The sequence below is a fragment of the Hemiscyllium ocellatum genome, chromosome 43 (assembly GCF_020745735.1).
Source record: "Hemiscyllium ocellatum isolate sHemOce1 chromosome 43, sHemOce1.pat.X.cur, whole genome shotgun sequence".
Taxonomy (NCBI): Eukaryota; Metazoa; Chordata; class Chondrichthyes; order Orectolobiformes; family Hemiscylliidae; genus Hemiscyllium; species Hemiscyllium ocellatum.
This window is the reverse complement of record NC_083443.1, coordinates 11,282,581-11,305,777: the sequence shown is the minus strand read 5'-3', so window position 1 is coordinate 11,305,777 and position 23,197 is coordinate 11,282,581. Positions and strand designations below refer to the sequence as shown.

Here is a 23,197-nt window from a genome sequence, read left to right as displayed (position 1 = left end):
ATGGATTACTCTTCAGAGAGTCAGTGGTGGGTTGAAGGACCTATTTCCACACTGTAGAGATTCTATGATATCATCAACGCAAAAGAAACCCTGCACAGTGTGGTGAGCCATGAGGTCACACAAGTACAGATACAGCATGTTCTGATCTCAATTGTGCTGAACAGATACCAAGGACAAGTCCATGTCAGAAACTGGACACTTCATGCCTGTACCAAATTCTTCATTCCTACAACTTAATGCAAGGGGCCAAACTCTGTGAGTAGTCAAAGTCATAACTTATCCATCCGTCCCTCCATTGGGAAGCTTTAAGAAGAGCTAAAAATGTGTTGCTGCAAATGCGCAGCAGGTCAGGCAGTGTCCAAGGAGCAGGAGTATCGACGTTTTGGGCATGAGCCCTTCTTCAGGAATGAGGAAGGTATGCCAAGCAGGCTAAGATAAAAGATAGGGAGGAGGGACTTGGGGGAGGGGCGTTGGAAATGTGATAGGTGGAAGGAGGTAAAGGTGAGGGTGATAGGCTGGAGTGGGGGTGGGAGTGGGGGCGGAGAGGTCAGGAAGAAGATTGCAGGTTAGGAAGGTGGTGCTGAGTTCGAGGGTTGGGACTGAGACAAGGTGGGGGGAGGGGAAATGAGGAAACTGGAGAAATCTGAGTTCATCCCTTGTGGTTGGAGGGTTCCTAGGTGGAAGATGAGGTGCTCTTCCTCCAGCTGTCGTGGGAACAATGCTGTGTCCTGTTCTGGTCACCTCATTATGGGAAGGCTGTAGATGCTTTAGAGAGAGTGCAGAGGAGATTTAACAGGATGCTGCCTCGATTGGAGGGCTTGTATTATGAAGAGCAGTTGAGTAAGCTCGAGCTTTTCACACTGGAGAGCAGAAGGAAGAGAGGTGACTTGATAGAGGTGTACAAGGTAATGAGAGGCATAGATAGAGTGGGTAGCCAGAGACTGTTTCCCAGTGCAGAACTGGCTGCCATGAAGGGTCGTAATTTTAAGGTGGTTGGAGGAAGGTATAGGGGAGATGTCAGAGGTAGGAGCTTTACACAGAGAGGGTGGGTGCATGGAATGCACTGCCAGCAGTGGTAGTAGAGTCAGAGACATTATGGACATTTAAGCGACTGCTGGACAAGCACATGGACAGCAGTAAATTGAGGGGCGTGTAAGTTAGTTTGATCTTAGATTAAGGTAAATGCTCGGCACAACATCGTGGGCCGAAGGGCCTAGACTGTGCTGTACTCGGCTATGTTCTAAATATGACAAGGCAAAATATAAATGTGAATGTGTTTGAACAAGATTCTGGACACTGCACTGGTTAACCCACTGAAACAGCTGGACAGACATCAAGGTGGGCCAATAGCAAACACATCCTCATAATGAGCTTGAGTCCATAGCTCTCAGTCTTTACTGTACAGTAAACCCCTGAGCGTCTATGCAGCAGAGACTGGACAGTAAGTAGGTCCCCAAGGAGGCAAGGATTGGTTGGACTGAAGGGTCTATTTCCCCTATGACTCTATGACACCGTGAATCACAAGACTGAAAGAAAGAGGAAATACACCTTTCTCGCCAAAAATCCAGCGTTTGTGCAGACTTGTAGTGAAGAAGATTGGAGCCTGTGTGATTGACATAAGGAAATCGCTGATGGCCAGATTGATAATGAAAGTATTAGATGGACTCCGCAGACTCTTGCTTCTGTGGGGAGAGAGAGAGGGAAAGTTGTAATTTTAAACGGAACGATATCGCTTTTCAAAGCAGTCTTGTTTCTTTTCTATTGTTAATTTAGCTAAACGCAGAGGCAAGGAAAAGAAACAGCATTTTACAAGGACTGGGAGGATCTTATTCCACACATTTACAACTTCATTCCTTTTTCTAATTATCAGTCACTGTCCAAAGTTTAACATTTCTTTTTGAGCATTTATTCAGATGTTTGATATATCATAGGATTACATATCAGAGTACATGAGGGATATACAACATAGAAACAGACTTTTCAATTCAACCAGTCCCTGCAAGTGTTCATTCTCCACTGGATCCTCTTTCCACCTTTATCCAACTCTAACATAACTCTCTATTTCCTTCCCCTCGTTTTCTTACACATTAGCAAAACATTCCTACTTTTCCGTTCTGTCCCTTCAGAAATAAAACCTCGTGCTTCATTTAGGAGCAAATTACTGCAGATACTGGAATCTGTCCTGAAAACAAAAAATGCCGGTGATTACAGTGGGTCAGGCAGCACCCAAGGAAAGAAAGCAAGCTAACCTTTCGAGCCTAGATGACTCTTCAAGTTTTGGTGGGGGGGGGGGGAGGAACGTGGAGGGGGCGAAGTTGAAGTGCTGAGGGAGAAAAGATGTTGATAGTTCCGCTGAAGTGATCAGAATGCGAGAATAGCAGAACAAAGGTGTGTCTGTAACTGCCAGACTAGAAAGGACAGACACTCCCACTGGGGTGGAGGGAGGGGAGAGAGGTCATGGTGACAGAAAATGTAACAAGTAAAGATAAAAGAAACGGAAGGAATGGCAGTTGGTTCATAATTTGAAAGTGTTGAACTCAATATCAAGTCCAGAAGATTGTAAAGTGCCCAGTCTGAAGTTGAGACACTGGAACACTACAGCACGCCGGGGACACATGGTCATGCAAGCAGGGCACTGTTTCTGACAACTCCAACAGAATGCCACCATCAAAGACATCTTCCCATTGCTCACCATCTGCATTTCACAGGGATCGTTCCCTCCAGGACACCCTAGTCCATTCATCAACCACTAACACAAACCCTGTCCCAAGGCACCTTCCCACGTAACGGTAGAAGGTGCAAAACCTGCACCTTCATCTTCTCCCTGCTCATCATCCAAGAGACTAATTAAATCCACATTGAGGGAAAGTCCATGCATGGTCAACACATTCTTATGGCAATTGAGGGCATCATCCTGTTGGTATTGGGTACTAACCTTGGCATTGGACAAGAAGGCTGTTTGGGCATGGAGTTAGACAAGTAGGACCAGTGTGGCATTGCTTCTAGGATCCTGGGTCCTCTGTTTAAATGCACTCAGTGAGTGATTGATAGACCTGTCATTGGGGCTGAGGAGGCCCATTGAAAACCAGGCCCTTGCCCATATATTGACCACCCCGGTCCCTCATATTGCCTACCCTCTGACCTCTTTCCATCCATCTTCACCTGTTTCATTTTGATTGGAGATAGCTTAAGACTATGGAGTAGACCATTTAGGACTAAAACTAAGAGAAATTTCTTCACCCAGCGAGTGGGGAGCCTCTGGAATTCTGTTGCCATAAAAAGCTATTGTGGCCAAAACATTGAATATTTGCAAGAAAGTGTTAGATATTGTTCGTACAGCTGAAAGGATCAAAGGGTATGGGTTGGTACTGAGTTGGACGATCAGCCAGGATCATACTGAAAATGATGGAGCAGGCTCAAATGGGCCAAATGGTCTTCTCCTGTTTCTATTTTTTATGTTTCCTGAAATCCAGTCATGATGCAACCTCTGACTGGCTGGCAATTCCTGTACATAAGACTTCTGCCTAATTAGTCTTTGTTCCTGGGAAGATCCATCATTGTCCAGCCAAAAACCTAACTGGCACTTCATTTTTGGGGGCCTTCCTTAAATGAGGTGCCACAGGAGCCTCACTGGTTCTGCCACTGATGGGCAACACCCTCATCACTCCTATATAAATGCCACCCATCATTTTTTGAGATCATCCAGGAAAGGGAAAATCCCACTTGTGGACCAAGGACTCTGGTGGGCTGAATGGCCTGTTCCTGTGTTGTACGGTATTACTGTATTGTACTGGGAGATTGCGAATGCATAACGGAACATGAGGCCTGCAGGAGATGCGCGCTTGTACCTGCAAAATGCATAGATGACCAGGAAATTGCCCACCATGCCAGTGATACCCACTGCTAGAATTACTGCCCCGATTGTGTAGTGGGCATGATCTGGTACATTCACTGTAGGAAAGGTGCGATGGTAATTGGCATCAGTCACCGACTCCTCCTGTAATTGGAGAAAGAAAGAATGAATCATGTGGACACCACCCCCAAAATATAGAGAGCTCAAGACTCTGATGGAGGAAGGTCCGGGCAAACAGGAAATTCCTTACAGACATCATCTAAATGTACAAAGGTGATTCTACATCTTCAGTCTATAATTTGCCATTTTCTATTTTAAGTCAAATTTTTAAAAAATTCGCTTTGTGCAAGTAAATTCATCACAAAGGAACCCAGCTGCTGGGTTTATATTTTTCTCTTTTATAGTTCTTTTCAAACATACTTTACTACTTCAATGTTAGCTTGCTAGTTGATGTGCAGACAGATATTGTAAACCTTATTTTAATGCTAGTATGCCTTACAGCAGATATTGAGGTCTCAATGTGGCAGAAGCCAATAGAGGAGTATAGAAAGTGCATCCGGGGAGCTTAAAAAAGAATACAAGGGATAGTATTGCTGGATAGAATAAAGGAAAACCCATAGGGGTTTCTAAAATAAGAGCAAGGGAAATACCTGGAAAGAATAAAAGCCATTAGTGACCTTTGAGGTAATGTGTGTGTGAGCCCCGAAGACATGGGCACAGTTCTTAGTGAATGCTTTGTGATAGTCTCCACATTGGAAAAGGCCAACACAGGTATAGATCTCAGGGTGGAATAGTAGAAGAAATAAACATAGCAAGAGAGGAAGTTTGTCCAGCAATAGCCTCCTTGATCTTATACTCTATGTCTCAGCTAATAAAGATATATAGTCCAAATATCTTTAAACCAATGTAGAGACTTGATGGAGTCTATAAGACTATGAAGGGCATAGATAGGTGGAATAGAAGAGACTTTTTCATCAGTAGAGGGATCAATGATCAAGGGCATAGATTTAAGGCAAGAGGGAAAAGTTTAAGAGGATGTGAGAAACCTTTTGAACCAGAATGCAATGGAAGTCTGAAACTCACAGCCTGAAAGAGTGATTGAATCAGAAACTCTTGTAACACTTAAGCAACATTTAGATGTTCATTTATTTGCCAAAGCCCCCAGGATCTCAACCAAAAGCTGAAAAAATGGGATTAGTGTAGTTAGATCTTTGTCGACTAATGAGTAACAATGGGCTGAATGGCCTCATTCTGTGAACGTCTTTGAGTGTACGAATATGGATTTTTATCGAAAAAATTACCACCTAGTCTCTTAGTTAACTGGATGTTCAGCATCACATTTATTGAAATGAACTGACTACTGTAGTAGTTAAGATTTGATAACGATGTAGATAGGTCTCTGAGACAAGTAGTGATAACACTGTGACCTCAATGGTTATCTGTTAATATTCTATAGTCAGGGGTTGGAGCCTTGCCAGCTCAGAACATGCTGTTCTGCAGCCTTATCATCTACAGTGTGACAATAAACACAGATGAATATTTACTAAGATATCTAGTTTCAGCTTGTAATAATATCATCTGAACACAATCAAGCAATTATATGCTTCAATATTCATTGAATTGTCAGAAATACATTTTAGAGGGAACAGTTGATAGTTAAATTGTGTGTAGGAAGTTGAAATCGGTTCAGAACTCTACAGCATTGTTTGTCTGTGTCAAGCCAACTTGTTTGTTTCAATACAGCAGTTAAACACTCTAACACTAAGTATGTGCCCCCCTTGTGTTGCAGCACAAGTAAATATAACCTTCCTGGAAGAATGGTGACAAACTGATTCAACAACATAGTCAAGGATTTTGGAGCGAAAAACAAGGTTGGAGGTGGGATGGCAGTTTGCAGGGGTAAGAGAGAAACTGGTGAGTTTTGGTGGATTTGGATGACAATGGCAAATTTGTAAAGGAGGAAGACACTATCAAAGGAGTGGAAACTTTTAATAAAATCTAGCAGTATGGGAGTCAGCAAGGGATGGTTGGTTGATCAGCGCTATACAGGTTGAGAGTCAAGGGAGTAGGTTGTGGGTCTCATGAAAAAGATGAGCTCTGAGAGGCCATGATGAGATAGTAGAAAAAAATTGGCAAAAGCTCTGAATGCAGAAATAAAGTGGCAGCTTCGGGTCAGTGAGCTTGGGGAAGGGAAATTAAATGAAAAAAATACCTGAATAGATAGTCTCACTCATTGTAATAAAGAAATATATGGGTTCTGGAGTGAGGGCATTGCTGAAGAAATGAGTATTATTGTTGCATCCTTGAAAAATTCAAGGGTGATGGACAGTTTTGAGAGAAGTGAATAGGGCCCAACAATGCTTTCTTCCTACTTTATTGTTTTGTGGGATGTGAGTGTCGTTGGCAAGGCCAACATTTGTTGACTTCCCTAATTGCCCTTAAACTGAATGCCTTGACTGACCATTTCAAAGAGCAGTTAAGAGTCAATCACATCGTTGTGGGTCTGGAATCACACCTAAGTCAGACCAGGTAAAGATGGCAGATTTCCTTCCTTAAAGGGCGAGAGTAAACCAGACAGGTTTCCACGAAAAATGATTATTCATTTTTACTGAGGCTAGATTTTAATTTCAGAATTTGCTGCACTTTAATTCCACCAACTGCTGTGGTGGGATTTGAAGCCCTTGTCCCAGAGCATTGGCCTGGGCCTCTGAGTTTTGACTGCATTGAGATTACCATGACACCACTATCTTCAAAGTGGCAAGTTAATTGGTGTTCTGTATCAGATTAGGATGTCTCTGTGGTAATTCTGACATTCAGTGGCCAGAGTATGGGTTGAAAGCACATGTATGGGTTGTAACTGTTCCTGCCACTTTTAGAACAGAAGAACATAAGCACATGAGAACCAGGAATAGGAGCAGGCAACTCACTCCTTCGTACCTGCTCCACCATTTGATACGATCATGGCTGATTTTATTTTTGCCTCAACTCCGTTTTCTTGCCCGCCCTCCATAATCTTGGGTTAGTGAATTCAACAGATTCATGACCCTTTTTAGAGAAGTAATTTCTCTTCATCTGTTTAAATCTGCTGCCCCTTTTTAAAAACATCATTCTAGATTGCCCCATGTGAGGAAACTTCCTCTCTGGTCTACTTTGTCATCCCCCTTCACCATCTTATATATCTCAGTTAGATCTTCTGTCACTCTTGTAAACTCCAGAGAGCATAAACTTAAACTGCTCAATCTCTCTCCAGGAGACAAGCCCCTCAACTCTCAAATCAAGTATTGCCTCCAAAGCAACTACAAGAATTGGATCTGATACCCTGGGTGTGATCTCACTCATGCCTTGTACAGTTGCAGCAATACTTCCCTATTTTTATATTCTATTCCTTCTGCACTAAATGCCAAAATTCTACATGTCCTCATCATTACCTGCTGTCCCTGCACATTCGTTTTCTGTGATTCAGGAGTGAGGACACCCAGATCCCTCTGCACTGAAGCATTCTGAAGTTTCTCTCAGTTTAATTAACAAGTTGTCTTTCTATTCTTCTCACGAAAATGGATAACCTCACACCTACCCATGTTAAACTCCATCTGCCAAGTTACGTCCTATACCTATCCAAATCCACTTGTGAATTTCCTATTTCTTCATTTCAACTTATTTTCACACCTATTTTAGTGTCATCTGCAGATTTGGCTACAGTACCTTCTATCCTTACAGCAGGAAGAGTTATTGGGTTCTGGGCCTCCATGACTGAATCAGTCCAATAAAATGTCTTCTCCTTCTTTAATACCACAATTGGCCTTATTGAATTCGTGAATGAAACTTGATGTGACTGTCTTCATAACCATCTTCATTCTTCATGATACCTCTACAGCCTTTTTACTGTTACCCTAACTCCACCTTCTTTCTCCAACTCCTCTCCTGCCCATCCTTCAATCTGGGACTGCTTTCAACTGATTCAACCCCGACTGATCCAATTCTAGCCAGTGAGTTTCCTGCAATGGCTTCTTTTTCTGCTCTGCCAAGTAACAAGGCTGTGTTATTCCTCAACTACATACAACCTCCTAGTGATATTTTCATAAAGCGTCGGATTCCAAACCCAGCCCTACCTTGCTGCTACTTTTCGCAAACCTTCCCACTGCTGCAGACTTGTCACACAGACTGTACAACATTGGTTTTGGATGGGTCTTAATCTCCTCCAATGAAACACTAAGGAGGTAGAGCCTGGGGACTTTGTTTCTGCCACAAACTGCATCCCGCACGGCGATCTTGATCTCCCTCCCTGATCCCTGCTTAATGCTGACCTGAACTTGTTTTACTGGGTCCCAAGCTGTCTTATCACCAGGACCATCGACCTCAATATTGTCAGTCACCCATCTCAGACCCTTCCTCAGTTCACCTGATGAAACCCTCATGCATGCTTTCACCACAGCAACAAAACGCTGCATTTGTACAGTGCCTTTAATAGAGCAAAGAATCCCACAGCACGTCAGACAACAGTTGCCAAATAAAATATGGCACAGAGTCTTGACTCAGTGACATTAAGGGTAGTTGGTTCAGGTTTTAAGGAGAAAAGACGCTGTGCCAGGAGACCCAGGTTTGAATCCCATTTGATGTGGAGTGTGTCATAACATGTCTGAGCAGGTTGATTAAAATAATTAAAGAGTTTGTAAGGGTTCATGTGGCACCGTGGGTGGTATCCAGACCTCTGAGCCAGGAGGTCCAGGTTCAAGTTGCACCTGCTCCACAGGGGTGTAATAACATCACTAAACAGGTTAAATAGGAAATATAAAGAGGGATAATAAAAAAAACCTGGGAATGTCAGCATTTAAGTCCTAGGCAGTGCATTAAAGCTAGAATAAAAGAAATTTATGATCCACAACGGGCTATAATTGCTGCGAGTTAAGACAGGATCTACAGATAAAATCCTAATGGAATGGGTTTGAGAAGTTGCATGTTCTGCCCCTGCTGCTGTTTCTGAAGTTCTTTAATAACTAAATCATAGAATCTTAGATAGCCATGTCATGTCTGTATCTACTCTTTGAAAATACCATTTAAGTTAGTCCCACACCCAGTTTGTTCTGAATCAATCCTATTCAAATACACTGCCTTTTAAAAGCTCTTGTGGAATTTGATTACAACTGCACTGGGGTTAACCATAACCCTATCAGACTATGAATTCTAGATGATGACAATCCTGTGTATGGAAACATTCTCACATCAACTCCAGTTATTTTGTTATTTTTTTAAAAATCTATGATCTCTAGTTACCAATACACCTGGCAGAGCAAACAATTTCTCCCTAATTAATTTAACAGGCCTTTATGGTTTTGAATCCTGCAATGGGTTCTCCTCATAACCATTGTCGTCCTATCATCCAGTTAATATCTCACCTGAGACCGCTCTAAGGCTTTGGCATCTGTCCTAAAGTGTGGTGCCAGAATTGTGAACAATATTCCAGCAGCGGCCTAAATAGTGATTCATAAAAGATGACTACACTTTCTAGTTTTTGTGTCCGGTGGCTCTATTTACAAAGTCAAGCATTCTTTCTTAACTGCCTTCTCAACTTTCTCTGCAATCTGTAAAGAATTTATTAATAAGCACCCCACTCAAAGTAGAATTGTTTACTTTGGACTTGCCTCCCCATGTTATTTCTCCCGAAGTTCATTACTTCAAAGCTGTCTGCCCATTTCACCAAAACATGACAGTGCAGAGTGTGGTGCATCAACCCCGTACAAATACATTTCCATGCCGTTCAAAACGGTACCAAGTCACAGGGGAGAGTCCGTCGCGTGGGGACAGTGTCAAGCTTCAGATGGACAGGAGTAAGTTTGTCTGGAAGTTGACTGCATGCCTGAGCCACCTTGAGTGCACACAAAGCGTTGGAACCGAGTGCCTCGGCCGTCAGGTTTTGGATGGCTCAGGTCACGAATCGGAGGTGGATTGACACCCTCACGACTGATTGTGCTGGCATTATCCAGCCCACGTCTCTGCCATTCAGTGTGTCCCTGACTTTTGTCAGCCCTGCATCCCGAGCCTTCTCCTCCCTGGCCCAGAGCAAACCATACCCAAGGAGGAATCAGTTTCTGAACAGCAGCTCCCTGACGAAAGCCACCACTCCCATAGAGGGTAAGCTACAGCGTGAGCCACCCAAGTCCCTGACTGTGATCAGGTCCAGCTAGAAGAAAGGCAATTCCTGGAAGAACACCTGCTGTGCCTAGGAGGAGCTGCTGCTGAGTGAGGCCTAGAGCCTGCGGCCTTGGTGCTACAACTTGCCTGTCTGGAGGGGCTCATGCCTGGGACTCTCTGTTGCTACTGCTGCTTTTGGAAGTCTGGTGGCCTACTTCTGTCCTTGGTCAGTGCCTGGAAGATTGGAGTTTGGAGTCTGTGCACATCTTCCCAGCTGGTGTTTGAGAGGATTGATTCCTGGAGTCTGGGCTTTTTCTTCAGTCAGGGGATTCAGCTCTGGGGTTTAGCAGCTTGGGACCTGTAGGTGATTGTGGTTGGAGCCTGGCCCTCTACTTATTCTTTCTTTCCTGACTGTGTTCTACACAATCACCATGTGCTGCCAGTGTCACCTTCGTTGGGCATTGGGGACTGTTGTTTGGAATCCATGGGTCCCAGGTCAGAACACAGCTCCCTGAGGGACTGAGCTGGCTAGTGGGGCCTAACAAGACTGTTTCTGTTTCCTTTTTCTGTGATTTGTGTGAGAGATGGTGGCGATGCCCCTGGTGGAGGGAGAGGTGCAGAGTGTGGGAAGTGATAGCGGTCACCTACAGTCCTCCTAAGCACAGCAGGTGTTCCCACTTCAATCTCCAATTTCCAACAGATGCAGCAGCAGGGTACCAATTCCCAATCCACTACCGTCTACAAGGAGCAACCCTCTACCACCACTCCTGTCTCTCACCTTGAAGCCAGTTTTGTATCCAATTGGCTCTATTCCCCGGATCCCATGTGATCTAATCTTGATACCATGCAGAACCTTGTTAAGCACTTTGCTGATGTCCATGTAGACAATGTCTACCACTCTGCCTTCATCAATCTTCTTTGCCATCTCTTCAAAAAATTTAATCAAGTTAGCAGACACAATTTCCCTCACACAAAGTCATGCTGTGTATCTCTAATCAGTCCTTGCCTTTTCAAATGTATGTAAATCCTGTCTCTCCAAATCTCCTCCAACAACTTACCCACCACTGATGTCAGACTCACTGATCTGTAGCTCCTTGGCTTTTCCTTACCACCCTTGTTCAATAATGGCCAGTCTTCTGGCACCTTACTGTGGATGGCCGTTGATGATACAAATATCTCAGCAAGGGGCCCAGCAAATCACTTCCTAGCTTCTCACAAAGTTCTGAGACAGGTGCTGGGAATTTATCTAACTTAATGCGTGTTAAGACCTCCAACACGTCCTCTTCTATAATATGGACACTTTTCAAGACATCACTATTTCCCCTAGCTTCCATGTCCTTCTCCACAGTAAATACTGATGTAAAATATGTGTTTTGTATCTCACCCATCTCCTGTCCTTCAACATATTGATGACCTCATTGATCTTTAAGAGGCCCTATCCTCTCCCTAGTTACTTAAGTATACTCCCACAGCCCTTACACTCCTCTAGGGATTCACTCAATCCCAGCTGTCTATATCTGAATTCAAACCTTTCATGGTGTTTGCAATCTCCCAATTCTAACCTCTTCTGCCTCTGTTTGGCTTGTGTTGGCATCAATGACTAATATTTATATAATGCCAAATTCATATGGGTAAAAAAAAAACCAGGTCTGGCTTGCAGAGATGGCACTCTTGATAATAAAATGATCTCAGGTTAGGTCTTGAAGATTTCAAGTGATGTATCTGTGACTATTTTCTTCACCACCATTTGTCAAGATGGATTGTCCTTGAAAAGAAAGATTTTTTATACTTTGCCTTGGAAACAATGGTCTTTGTAGTTTGTGTAGAGGATTACCTCATGTTTGGAACAATTTGAAGTCATAAAGGATGTTACATAGATATTTATTTTTGAAGAAAAATGCAACCCATAATGAACTTCCAATCCAGTCGCTGTGACTCAGCACCTTGAATCAGTACTCTTTTCACAACTGAGACTGAATCAGAGGCGAGAATGCAAGCAACTGAACAAAGTGCACAGAAATCACACCTTTCTATGAGTTTGCATGGGCTAATAAGCCTTTGTGGTGAAAAATCTGTCATGTTGAATTAAGATTAAGGTTCTTGGTCTGGGAATTTAAAGTCTAAATAACTGAGAAGGGACTTACACACAAGATTGGAATTAGCTGTTAAATTTAAAAAATGAATACAGAGACCTGACAAATTCACAATGGGAAGCAGATGTTAAATAGCTGCAGAAATAGAAATAAACAAATACAATTCAGGCCTGAACTCAAATAAAGGTCATAAATGGGAATATGAAAATGCAAAGAATGTTTGTTCAGGCTATTGAAGCTCCTCCCTCTCCAGGGTGCAATTACAAGAGCCCGAGGAGGGTGAATCCACCCTCCCCAATAGAGCTAAGAAGAGTAGGCACTTCTTCGAAGAAGCTCATCTGCTCAAGTCCGATCAGAAACACATGTACGTTTGTAAAGTGAAGCACCATGCCAAACAAACATGTTGGAGCATGCGCTTTTTCTGCTATTTGTGCTCCTGGCGGGAGGAAATTATTGCGGTTGTGGAGCCTCTAAAATAAATCTGGATTGAGGCCCAGTCATTACTACTTCGGGATCTTCTGCAGCCCCCAATCCCGCAGGGGCCATGTTGCCCTTTACTCACTCGCTTGGCTGAAATGTTACACTCACCCAAGATGATCATGTAGACATACGCAGCGGCCTTGGCAGGGCTAGTCAGCAGCCCCAACAGTCACTACATTAAAGATGTATAGGAAGCAAACACCATAACAAGCATCGTCATACTCAGACTGACCCTTCATTGAAATCCATCACTCTAAAACTGCAAAACTCCCACTGAAAACTGTCTTTTTTAATATTGTAAGCCTCACATTGAAACTTGTCTCTCTGATATGTAATTCTCCCAATAAAAACTCATCTCTCTAAAAGGTACGTCTACCATCGTAATATAATAATTCTAATAGTGTAACCCTCACATTGAAAACCATTGCTCTGTTACTGAATTCTCCCACTGAACTTATTTCTGAAATCCTGTAACTGTTCCACTGAAACTTCACTCACTAATGCTGTAACCCTCCCATTTAAACTTGACTCTCTTTAATACTTTAACTGTCTCACTATAATTTGTCTCTCTAAAACTATCGCTTGTCCATTGAAATGCCTGAGGCGGCGTGGTGGCTCAGTGGTTAACACTGCTGCCTCACAGCATCAGGGATCTGGGTTCAATTCCTGCCTCGGGCAACTGTTTGTGTGGAGTTTGCACATTCCCCCCATGTCTGTGTGGATTTCCTCCGGGTGCTCTGGTTTCCTCCCACAGTCGGGTGAATTGGCCTTGCTAAATTGCCCGTTATGTTAGGTGCATTAGTCAGGGGTGAATGTAGGGGAATGGGTCTGGATGGGTTGCTCTTCAGAGTATCGGTGTGGACTTGTTGGGCTGAAGGGCCTGTTTCCACACTGTAGGGAATCTAATCTAATCTAATATTGTAATGAACACAGAGGATGCTGAGAAACTCAGCAGGTCTGGCAACATCTGTGGAGAGAGAAACTGAGTGAACGTTTCGAGTCAGGTCTGATTTTCTTCAGGGCTAATACTGTAGCTGCTCTCCTTTTAAAACCCATGACTGTAATGCTGTTACTTTTCCAACTGTCATTCTAATACTTCCTAAACTTGTCTTTCTAATGCTGAAAATATGCCATTAAAAGCTGTTTCTGCAACTGTCCTATTGAAACTTGTCTCTCTAAGACTGTAACTATTCTTATAAATATTAAGATTAGATTAGATTACTTACAGTGTGGAAACAGGCCCTTCGGCCCAACAAGTCCACACCGACCCGCCAAAGCGCAACCCACCCATACATATACCCCTTACCTAACACTAGGGGCAATTTAGCATGGCCAATTCACCTGATCCGCATATCTTTGTGACTGTGGGAGGAAACCAGAGCACCCGGAGGAAACCCACGCAGACACGGGGAGAATGTGCAAACTCCACACAGTCAGTCGCCTGAGGCGGGAATTGAACTCAGGTCCCTGGCGCTGTGAGGCAGCAGTGCTAACCACTGTGCCACCGTGCCACCCACATCTGCTTCTCCAAGTCTTTACAGATAGTTCTGCTATAATGCATGTTTCTAAAACACGGGTTGACTTTAATGCATTTGAAGCATTTAGACCGTTGTTTACAGAACGCGAGCTTTCTTTACCCATATTGGCTATAACGCAATTCCAACTCCATGAGTTAAAACGGCACTGATATTTATAACATTAGGTCGCAGATGGTGGGGGGAGGTGGTGGTGGTGGTTGAGGGGGGTGGGAGCTATGGCATTATATCAGACCCAACTGTATTGTAATTGCACCAATGAAACCTTCCCTTTAATGTTGCAGCTCTCCGACTATCACCCTTCTTTCCCACAGTGCAACTCTCTGTAACTCTCCAATTATCATTCAGAACTCTTTCACTGAAGTCTATTGCTACTACTGTAACTCTCACATTGAAATCCATCTCTCAGGTACTGACTCTACCACTGAAAATACTCTAATAATGTAAATTTCCTGCTACACCACATATCTCTATTACTGCAATTCTCCCTTTAAAACCAATCTCTCTAATACGGTAACAGTCCTGCTTAACACCGTTGATGAATAATGCAACTCTCCCTTTGAAACCCGTCCCTGTAACATTCATTGAGACTGGTCTTTCTAATACAGTTACCAGTGAATCCAAACTCACTAATCTGTAACTGTCTTGTACAAATCAGTCTCTTTCACACCGTAATAAACAGAAAGACTGGTGGAAGCAGGAATTCTGAAATAAAAACGCAAAGAGCGGGAGAAACTCAGCAGATTTGGCAGTTTGTCTGGCGAGAGAAGTAGAAATTGCGGTTTTGAGCTGAGTTCTAAGGAAGGGTCTTTGGACTGGAAACGTTAATTCAAATTCTCCACAGCAGCTGCCAGATCTCCTGAGTTTCCCCGGTTTTGCTTTGGTTTTTTTTCCCTAATACTATAAACCTCCCAGTGAAACCAGCCTCTCTAATACTGTAAACTCTCCCACTGAAACCAACCTAAAACTGTAACTCTCCCACTGAAACCAGCCTCTCCAATTCTGTAAACTCTCCCACTGAAAGCAATCTAATAATGTAAACTCTCCAGTTGAAACCAGTGTCTCTAATACTGTAAACTCTCACACTCAACCCCATACTGTAACTCTCCCACTGAAATCAACCTCTCCAATACTGGAACTCTCCTAACGAAACCAGCCTCTCCAATACTGGAACTCTCCCAATGAAACCAGCCTCTCTAATACTGTAACTCTCCCACTGAAACCAGCCACTCTAATATTGTAACTCTCCCACTGAAACCAGTCTAATATTGTAAACTCTGCCTCTTTAATTCTGTAAACTCTCCCACTGAAACCAGCCTCTCAAATACTGTCAACTCTCCCACTGAAACCAGCCTAATACTGTAACTCACCTACTGAAACCAGCCTCTCAAAAATTGTAAACTCTCCCACTGAAACCAATATAATATTGTAAACTCTCCCACTGAAACCAGCCTAATACTGTAAACTCTCCCACAGAAACCAGCCTCCCTAATACTGTAAACTCTCCCAATGAACCAACCTCTCCAGTATTGTAAACTCTCCCACTGAAACCAGCCTAATACTATAATTCTCCCACCAAAACGAGCCTCTCTAATACTGTAAACCCTCCAACTGAAACCAGCCTAATACTGTAGTAGCTCTTCCACTGAAACCAGCCTCTCTAATTCTGTAACTCTCCCACTGAAACTAACCTCTCCAATACTGTAACTCTCCCACTGAAACCAGCCTAATACTGTAACTCTCCCACCAAAACCAGCCTCTCTAATACTGTAAACCCTCCAACTGAAACCAGCCTAATACTGTAGTAGCTCTTCCACTGAAACCAGCCTCTCTAATTCTGTAACTCTCCCACTGAAACTAACCTCTCCAATACTGTAACTCTCCCACTGAAACCAGCCTAATACTGTAAACTCTTCCGCTGAAACCAGCCTCTCCAGTATTGTAAACTCTCCCACTGAAACCAGCCTCTCTAATACGGTAAACTCTCCCACTGAAACCAGCCTAATACTGTAGCTCTCCCACTGAAACCAACCTCTCTAATACTGTAAACTCTCCCAATGAACCAACCTCTCCAGGATTGTAAACTCTCCAACTGAAACCAGCCTAATACTGTAACTCTGACACCGAAACCAGCCTCTCCAATTCTGTGAACTCTCCCACTGAAAGCAATCTAATACTGATCTAATACTGTAAACTCGCCAACTGAAACCAGCTTCTCTAATACTGTAAACTCTCACACTCAGCCCCATACTGTAAACTCTCAGACTGAAACCAGCCTTTCTAATACAGTAAACTCTCTAAATGAACCAACTTCTCCAGTATTGTAAACTCTCCCACTGAAACCAGCCTAATACCGTAACTCTCCCACTAAAACCAGCCTCTCTAATACTGTAAACCCTCCCACTGACACCAGCCTAATACTGTAGCTCTCCCACTGAAACCAGCCTCTCTAATTCTGTAACTCTCCCACTGAAACTAACCTCTCCAATACGGTAACTCTCCCATTGAAAGCAGCCTCTCTAATACTGTAAACTCTCCCAATGAACCAACTTCTCCAGTATTGTAAACTCTCCCACTGAAACCAGCCTAATACTGTAACTCTCACATCGAAACCAGCCTCTCCAATTCTGTGAACTCTCCCACTGAAAGCAATCTAATACTGACCTAATATTGTAAACTCACCAACTAAAACCAGCTTCTCTAATACTGTAAACTCTCACACTCAACCCCATACTGTAAACTCTCCCACTGAAACCAGCCTCTCTAATACTGTAACTCTCCCACTGAAACCAACCTCTCTAATACTGTAACTCTCCCACTGAAACCAGCCTAATACTGTAACTCTCCCACTGAAACCAACCTCTCTAAAACGGTAACTCTCCCACTGAAACCAGCCTAATACTGTAACTCTCACACTGAAACCAGCCTCTCTAAAACTGTAACTCTCCCACTGAAACCAGTCTAATACTGTAACTCTCCCACTGAAACCAACCTAATACTGTAACTCTCTCACTGAAAGCAGCCTCTCTAATACTGTAAACTCTCCCAATGAACCAACCTCTCCAGTATTGTAAACTCTCCCACTGAAACCAGCCTAATACTGTAACTCTCACATCGAAACCAGCCTCTCCAATTCTGTGAACTCTCCCACTGAAAGCAATCTAATACTGACCTAATATTGTAAACTCGCCAACTGGAACCAACTTCTCTAATACTGTAAACTCTCACACTCAACCCCATACTGTAAACTCTCACACTGAAACCAGCCTCTCTAATACAGTAAACTCTCCCAGTGAAACCAGCCTCTCTAAAACTGTAACTGTCCCACTGAAACCAGTCTAATACTGTAACTCTCCCACTGAAAGCAGCCTCTCTAATACTGTAAACTCTCCCAATGAACCAACTTCTCCAGTATTGTAAACTCTCCCACTGAAACCAGCCTAATACTGTAACTCTCACATCGAAACCAGCCTCTCCAATTCTGTGAACTCTCCCACTGAAAGCAATCTAATACTGATCTAATACTGTAAACTCACCAACTAAAACCAGCTTCTCTAATACTGTAAACTCTCACACTCAACCCCATACTGTAAACTCTCCCACTGAAACCAGCCTCTCTAATACTGTAACTCTCCCACTGAAACCAACCTCTCTAATACTGTAACTCTCCCACTGAAACCAGCCTAATACTGTAACTCTCCCACTGAAACCAACCTCTCTAAAACGGTAACTCTCCCACTGAAACCAGCCTAATACTGTAACTCTCACACTGAAACCAGCCTCTCTAAAACTGTAACTCTCCCACTGAAATCAGCCTAATACTGTAACTTTCTCACTGAAACCAGCCTAATACGGTTGTTCTGCCACTGAAACCAGCCTCTCTAATACAGTAACTCTTCCACTGAAACTATCCTCTCCAATTCTGTAACTCTCCCAATGAAACTAGCCTCTCTAATACTTTAACTCTCCCACTGTAACCAGCCTATCACTGTAAACTCTCCCACTGAAACCAGCCTGTCCAGTATTGTAAACTCTCCCACTGAAACCAGCCTAATAATGTAAACACTCCCACTGAAACCAGCCTGTCCAGCATTGTAAACTCTCCCACTGAAACCAGCCTAATACTGTAAACTCTCCCAATGAACCAACCTCTCCAGTATTGTAAACTCTCCCACTGAAATCAGCCTAATACTGTAAACACTCCCACTGAAACCAGCCTGTCCAGTATTGTAAACTCTCCCACTGAAACCAGCATCTCTAATACTGTAAACTCTCCCAATGAACCAACCTCTCCAGTATTGTAAACTCTCCCACTGAAACCAGCCTAATACTGTAACTCTCCCACTGAAACCAGCCTCTCCAATTCTGTGAACTCTCCCACTGAAAGCAATCTAATACTGTAAACTCACCAACTGAAACCAGCCTCTCTAATACTGTAAATTCTCACACTCAACCCCATACTGTAAAGTCTCCCAATGAAAACAGCCTTTCTAATACAGTAAACTCTCTAAATGAACCAATCTCTCCAGTACTGTAAACTCTCCCACTGAAACCAGCCTAATACTGTAGCTCTCCCACTGAAACTAACCTCTCCAATACTGTAAACCCTCCCACTGAAACCAGCCTAACACTGTAGCTCTCCCACTGAAACCAGCCTCTCTAATTCTGTAACTCTCCCACTGAAACTAACCTCTCCAATACTGTAGCTCTCCCATTGAAAGCAGCCTCTCTAATACTGTAAACTCTCCCAATGAACCAACCTCTCCAGTATTGTAAACTCTCCCACTGAAAGCAATCTAATACTGATCTAATACTGTAAACTCGCCAACTGAAACCAGCCTCTCTAACACAGTAAACTCTCCCAGTGAAACCAGCCTCTCTAAAACTGTAACTCTCCCACTGAAACCAGTCTAATACTGTAACTCTCCCACTGAAACCAACCTAATACTGTAACTCTCCCACTGAAAGCAGCCTCTCTAATACTGTAAACTCTCCCAATGAACCAACCTCTCCAGGATTGTAAACTCTCCCACTGAAACCAGCCTAATACTGTAACTCTCCCACCGAAACCAGCCTCTCCAATTCTGTGAACTCTCCCACTGAAAACTCTCCCTAATACTGAAAACTAGCCAACTGAAACCAGCCTCTCTAATACTGTAAACTCTACACTCAACCACATACTGTAAACTCTCCCACAGAAACCAGCCTCTCCAATTCTGTAAACTCTCTCACTGAAAGCAATCTAATACTGTAAACTCTCCAACTGAAACCAGCCTCTCTAATATTGTAAACTCTCTCACTCAAACACATACTGTAACTCTCCCAGTGAAACCAACCTAATACTGTACCTCTCCCACTGAAACCAGCCTCTCTAATACTGTAACAGTCCCACTGAAACCAGCCACTCCAATATTGCAATGCTCCCACTGAAACCAACCTCTCTAATACTGTAACTCTCCCACTGAAACCAGCCTCTCTAATACTGTAACTTTCCCACTGAACCCAGCCTAATACTGTAAACTCTCCCACTGAAACCAGCCTGTCAAATGCTGTCAACTCTCCCACTGATATCAGCCTAATACTGTAACTCACCCACTGAAATCAGCCTCTCAAAAATTGTAAACTCTCCCACTGAAACCAATATAATATTGTAAACTCTCCCACTGAAACCAGCCTGATACTGTAAATTCTTCAACTGAAACCAGCCTCTCTAATACAGTAAACTCTCCCACTGAAACCAGCCTAATACGATAGCTCTCCCACTGAAACCAGCCTCTCTAATACTGTAACTCTCCCACTGAAACTAACCTCTCCAATACTGTAACTCTCCCACTGAAACCAGCCTAATACTGTAAACTCTCCCACTGAAACCAGCCTGTCCAGTATTGTAAACTCTCCCACTGAAAGCAGCCTCTCTAATACTGTTAACTCTCCCAATGAACCAACCTCTCCAGTATTTTAAACTCTCCCACTGAAACCAGCCTAATACTGTAACTCTCCCACCGAAACCAGCCTCTCCAATTCTGTGAACTCTCCCACTGAAAACTCTCCCTAATACTGGAAATAGCCAACTGAAACCAGCCTCTCTAATACTGTAAACTCTCACACTCAACCCCATACTGTAAACTCTCCCACTGAAACCAACCTCTCTAAAACTGTAATTCTCCCACTGAAACCAGCCTAATACTGTAACTTTCTCACTGAAACCAGCCTCTCCAATTCTGTAAACTCTCTCACTGAAAGCAATCTAATACTGTAAACTCTCCAACTGAAACCAGTCTCTCTAATATTGTAAACTCTCTCACTCAACTCCATACTGTACCTCTTCCACTGAAACCAGCCTCTCACTGAAACCTATATAATATCGTGAACTCTCCTACTGAAGCCTCTCTGAGACTTTCAACTCTCCCACTGCAACCTGCGTCTCTAATAATGTAACTCTCCCACTGAAACTAACCTCTCCAATACTGTAACTCTCCCACTGAAACCAGCCTAATACTGTAAACTCTCCCACTGAAACCAACCTCCCTAATAGTAACTCTCCCACTGAAACCAGCCTGTCTAATACTGTAACTCTCCCACTGAAACCAGCCAACACTGCAACCTCTCCAACTGCGTAAGCTCTCCCACCTAAACCATCCTCTCTAATACTGGAACTCTCCCACTAAAACCAGCCAACACTACAACCTCTCCAACTGTGTAAGCTCTCCCACCTAAACCATCCTCTCTAATACTGTAAACGCTCAACACTGAAACGAACATAATACTGTAACTCTCCCACTGAACCCAGCCTCATACTGTCAACTCTCCCAATGTAACTGATAGTTTCTGCCGTCAGATCTAGACCGAAGTCCATCTCTACAGTTCTCCTTTTGCAGCTAATGCAGTGTGTGAGCTGTACATAATCCCCAGCTGTTCCAATGGTAAACCTCACTTTATCTCACTAAGTTTGCTACTCGGGGCAATTATTCCCAGCATTTCCTTCTTCCTTTAATCCAGAAAAAAAAGTCCTTTCTGCGATCGATTTCGATTTATTACCTTCCAACTTGAAATGTTTACTTTCTGATCCTGAATTCATGGTTTTGAACTTTAACGAAAAGTGTGTTCTGCCTGGAGCCGATTCATTGATACTTGAGGCATTGTGAGGATGCCGACTTTGCAGGTTTCAGTTTGTCTGAGCTGCTCTCGGAGGGGATAAATACAGAAGGGTCAGTCACTGAGCGGGAATCATCATTAGTTTGAAACGAATGTGGAGAGAAAAGCGACGTGGGGAGAGATTATAGTGAGTGAAAATTAACAGAGAGAAAAACTTGTGAACAAACGGAGAGGCAAAATGATTCCTGGATCAGAAAATCGTCTGAAAATGAAAGATAGAAACGAGGCGAACTAAGTAAATAAACGGTCTCAACCAAGCGGATTCAGAGTGTATCAGGTGAGAAAGTAGTGGGAGCTGCGTGAAGACAAGCTGAAAGTTCAGACCAAATCCCTCGGCATCTGCGATATGTGAAATATCCGGAATTGACAGTTTTTTTAAAGGAAAGAAAACTTCTGTTTTCAATTTGTCTGGCGCTTGCAATTTGCTGTAGCTTTGGGCAGGGGCTGAGCTACAGAGAAAAGTATCACATTCCGACGTGAACAAAGTGTCCACAAGGTTAGCTACCAGGCTGAAAGAGAATGGAAAGTTAAATCTATTCTGAATCAGTGACAACGCAGAGATTCCAGGCAGACAGCACAGTGTGTGAAATGCTGCAGAGATACACATTGTGTACGGTACACAAGGGACAGAGGGAGAGAGAGAGATGGACAAAAGGAGCGCAGGGACAGCTCCCTACCGTCACTCTGGCTTGGGGCAGGTCGACCATTTCCAGGGCCCCTGCAGATTCATTCGAGACATTCCTGGTGCAGTTTCCAGCTTCCTGACATTGTTCCAGTCTCCGGACGCCGAGGCCATTCATCCTTCACCACTGACCCTGTCTCACAGAAAGCTAGCGACTGCAAGTAAGAGGGTGTTGCGGCGTTGGCAAACTAGTCCCTGGCTATTTTGAACAAAATTGTGGGAGGGAAAGAAGAGTCACATTGACTCAAATCTGAGGGGGGGGGGGGGGTGTAGCTCTTTAGAGAGCTTCAAGAAAAACAACATTTGGATGCACGTGGATGGTAATGTGCAGGTCTCCCGACGTCAATGCAAGACCGGAAATGTAGATGGTTAAGAGACAAAAAGTAGTGGAGGATAGTTACTGTTCAGAATGGCAGGTGGAAAGTAACCTTCTACAGATTTATATTTGAATCATTGCTCCGATTCATCACAATAAGATTGACCTCGATGTGTTTCACTCTCCCTTTCCCAGCTTTATTTTATCAAAATAATTACACGACCACTGTTCTGCTGAATTTCACAAAGTGGTCTCTTCCACTGCCCCACAACTACAGGTAACTGAAAGCTGTGATCCTCTGACAGTCCCTTTGTCAGACACAGAACTGGACGGTGCGGACCCTTGCCTTGGCTCAATGACACCAGGGCGAGTAAATGACCCCAGTGAGAAGCTGGATAGCTACCTCAGCCCAGCGAAGGTCCAGCAGTTCGTGCTCACCATGGGGATGCAGACAGCTACCCCAGAGACAGGACAGTCAAATGGACAATGGTAACCCCATAAACTGGGGATTAAAGAAGGTTCCTTTGCTATCGTATAACAGGGCACCCACTCACTAGGTGGGTTCCGGTGAAGTCACAGCTAAATAATAAGAGACTGGATGGTTAATAAAGGGAACTGTAAATAGGATAACTGTAAATTTGATTAATTCAATCTGTTCTTTGTAATGTTAAGACATGCAATGTACATATCTATGAACGACATGATAAATTATACAGGTACAAAAGATTTATTTCTATGAATAAAGTGTATTTTGAAATAAAAAAAATCTCTTCACCCTTCCTGATATTGTTAGGGGGAACCTGTGCAGCTGGGGACAACCTTCCCGGCCCATGGCACAGTTTTGCAGATGATACTGAATGTGGGGACATGGAGAATGCTGGGGAGGAGACTTTAGAGGGACACTGATGGGCAGGTGGAATGGGCAGGCATGGAACCCATGAAATTGAACACAGA

General features: G+C 43.5%; 1 protein-coding gene across 3 annotated transcripts in view; it reads right to left on the bottom strand.

Moving 5' to 3' along the window:
* opn4a (opsin 4a (melanopsin)) overlaps window positions 1-22,006 on the bottom strand; it is a 65,930-nt gene extending 43,924 nt beyond the window's left edge. For all 3 annotated transcript variants that reach the window (XM_060854416.1, XM_060854417.1, XM_060854418.1), the window contains exons 1-3: window positions 21,923-22,006; window positions 3,849-3,997; window positions 1,549-1,682 (exon numbers count right to left, since the gene is read on the bottom strand). In XM_060854416.1, the coding sequence (XP_060710399.1) occupies window positions 1,549-1,682; window positions 3,849-3,997; window positions 21,923-21,952 (313 nt within the window). In that variant the 5' untranslated portion in view covers window positions 21,953-22,006. The remainder of the gene's footprint in view (window positions 1-1,548; window positions 1,683-3,848; window positions 3,998-21,922) is intronic.
* Between the last annotated feature and the right edge of the window lie 1,191 nt (window positions 22,007-23,197).